At 45.5% G+C, this 1,661-nt stretch overlaps 1 protein-coding gene across 1 annotated transcript; it reads left to right on the top strand.

Moving 5' to 3' along the window:
• The first annotated feature begins 335 nt into the window (after positions 1–335).
• LOC111960872 (V-type proton ATPase subunit B-like) lies at positions 336–905 on the top strand. Its single transcript, XM_023983042.1, has 3 exons — positions 336–434; positions 570–699; positions 775–905. Exons 1-3 carry the CDS (start codon positions 372–374, stop codon positions 903–905), a joined length of 324 nt encoding a protein of 107 aa, XP_023838810.1. The 5' UTR covers positions 336–371.
• The last annotated feature ends 756 nt before the right edge of the window (positions 906–1,661 follow it).

The following is a 1,661-nucleotide window of genomic DNA, read 5'->3' as shown; positions in this document are numbered from 1 at the left end:
GATAATTTGGTTGGGCCAGATTTTCTGAGTGCTGTCCTTAGGCTTTTGTTGGCTGGCTGAGGGGACTCTTCTCTATTGGTCACCTCTTGGCAGTTAAGGGCTTGGTAATGGTTGGATGTTGGGGGTCACTTGTTTTAAAAATTTATAACATTTGGTGGCTATTTTTTAGATATTAATCAGAAGATTAGGGTGTGTAGGATATAAATGTGATCTTATGTTCGATAATTTGGTAGGAATCCAATTTGACTTTTGCTCAGGATATTGTGTTCACTGAGAAAGTGCAGTAATCTGCTGTTCATTATGGCGCAGAATATTTCCTCTCTCTCTAGATCTATCCTCCCTTCAACGTTCTGCCGTCTCTCTCTCGTCTGATGAAGTCAGCCATCGGAGAAGGGATGAAACGCATAGACCACTCGGATGTCTCCAACCAGCTGGCACACACAACACACCACAACACACACACACACACCACACACACACACACACACACACACTGCTCAATAACGTTCAGCACTTCTCTAGCTCTGCTAGTAAAATCTGTGATCGTGTATGTGTGTTTGTATATATAGTTTGCGTGTTATGCTATAGGTAAGGACGTGCAGGCGATGAAGGCTGTGGTGGGAGAGGAGGCTCTCACGCCTGATGATCTGCTCTACCTGGAGTTCCTACAGCAGTTTGAGAAGAACTTCATCGCCCAGGGTACACTGGTGTATAGGGGCGGTGGGTGGGGCTGTGTGTGTGTGTTTATAACATCTCATTCACTCTCTGTTCTAGGAGCCTATGAGAACAGGACTGTGTTTGAGTCGCTGGACATCAGCTGGCAGCTGATGAGAATCTTCCCCAAAGAGATGCTGAAGAGAATCCCTCAGAGCACCCTGGCAGAGTTCTACCCCCGCTTGAAGTAATGATGACAACATAGAGAGGCACAGTGACTTACACACCACTCAAGCCCTTCCCTCTTGTCTCTCTCTATATATGGGTGTATCTGTTCTAACATTGACATTTCTGTACTGTCTGTATCGTAATGACTAGTACTGATACTGTCACTCCAGCAGACTACACTATGCTATGTTTCTGCACACACACAGACAACATCTTGCCCTAACCATTAAGCCTGTATGAACCAGAGAAGTAGGATAAGCACATGATGGAGTTTCTAAGCCAGAGAGATTCTCTCTGACCAGCAGAGCCAAGTAGCCTGGTACTAGGACCTGGAGGTTTCCCTGGTCAGATCACATGGTTAGGAAAACCTCCTGGTCCTAGCTGTTGGATGTACTGGATGGATGGATGGATAGATGGATGTACTGGATGGATGGATGGATGGATGAATTGATGGTCGGTGAATGGTGTGTCAGAAGTCAGAGGGATGGTGTGGTGTGTATTTAAGACGATATGTAGATGCACTGTAGATCAGTGATGATGCAGTGATGATGCATGTGTATGACAGATGAGATTACTGTTATGCTGGTGAATGAGGACCCAAAAGCGACTTAATAGAAACAGAGTCTTTATTCCAGTCTTTAACAAACAAAGATACTCCTGGATATTATCCTAGGTTAATCCAAAACAGGAACTGAAATCCTCTCGTCAGTAGAGAGGAACGACTGGAGACGCGACCACAGACTGCAGGTCGCTTCAGGAAGGCACAAGCACAGGCACAG

This window comes from Salvelinus sp. IW2-2015, linkage group LG4q.1:29 (genome assembly GCF_002910315.2).
Source record: "Salvelinus sp. IW2-2015 linkage group LG4q.1:29, ASM291031v2, whole genome shotgun sequence".
Classification (NCBI taxonomy): Eukaryota; Metazoa; Chordata; class Actinopteri; order Salmoniformes; family Salmonidae; genus Salvelinus; species Salvelinus sp. IW2-2015.
This window is presented reverse-complemented; position numbering and strand designations above follow the sequence as displayed.

Excerpts from the sequence above, each read along its gene's own strand:
- LOC111960872 (XM_023983042.1), top strand. The coding sequence starts at position 372 with ATGAAGTCAGCCATCGGAGAAGGGATGAAACGCATAGACCACTCGGAT. Across the intron at positions 435-569 it reads CGGATGTCTCCAACCAGCTG|TTTGCGTGTTATGCTATAGG; the intron begins GCACACACAACA and ends TTGTATATATAG. Across the intron at positions 700-774 it reads GAAGAACTTCATCGCCCAGG|GAGCCTATGAGAACAGGACT; the intron begins GTACACTGGTGT and ends TCTCTGTTCTAG.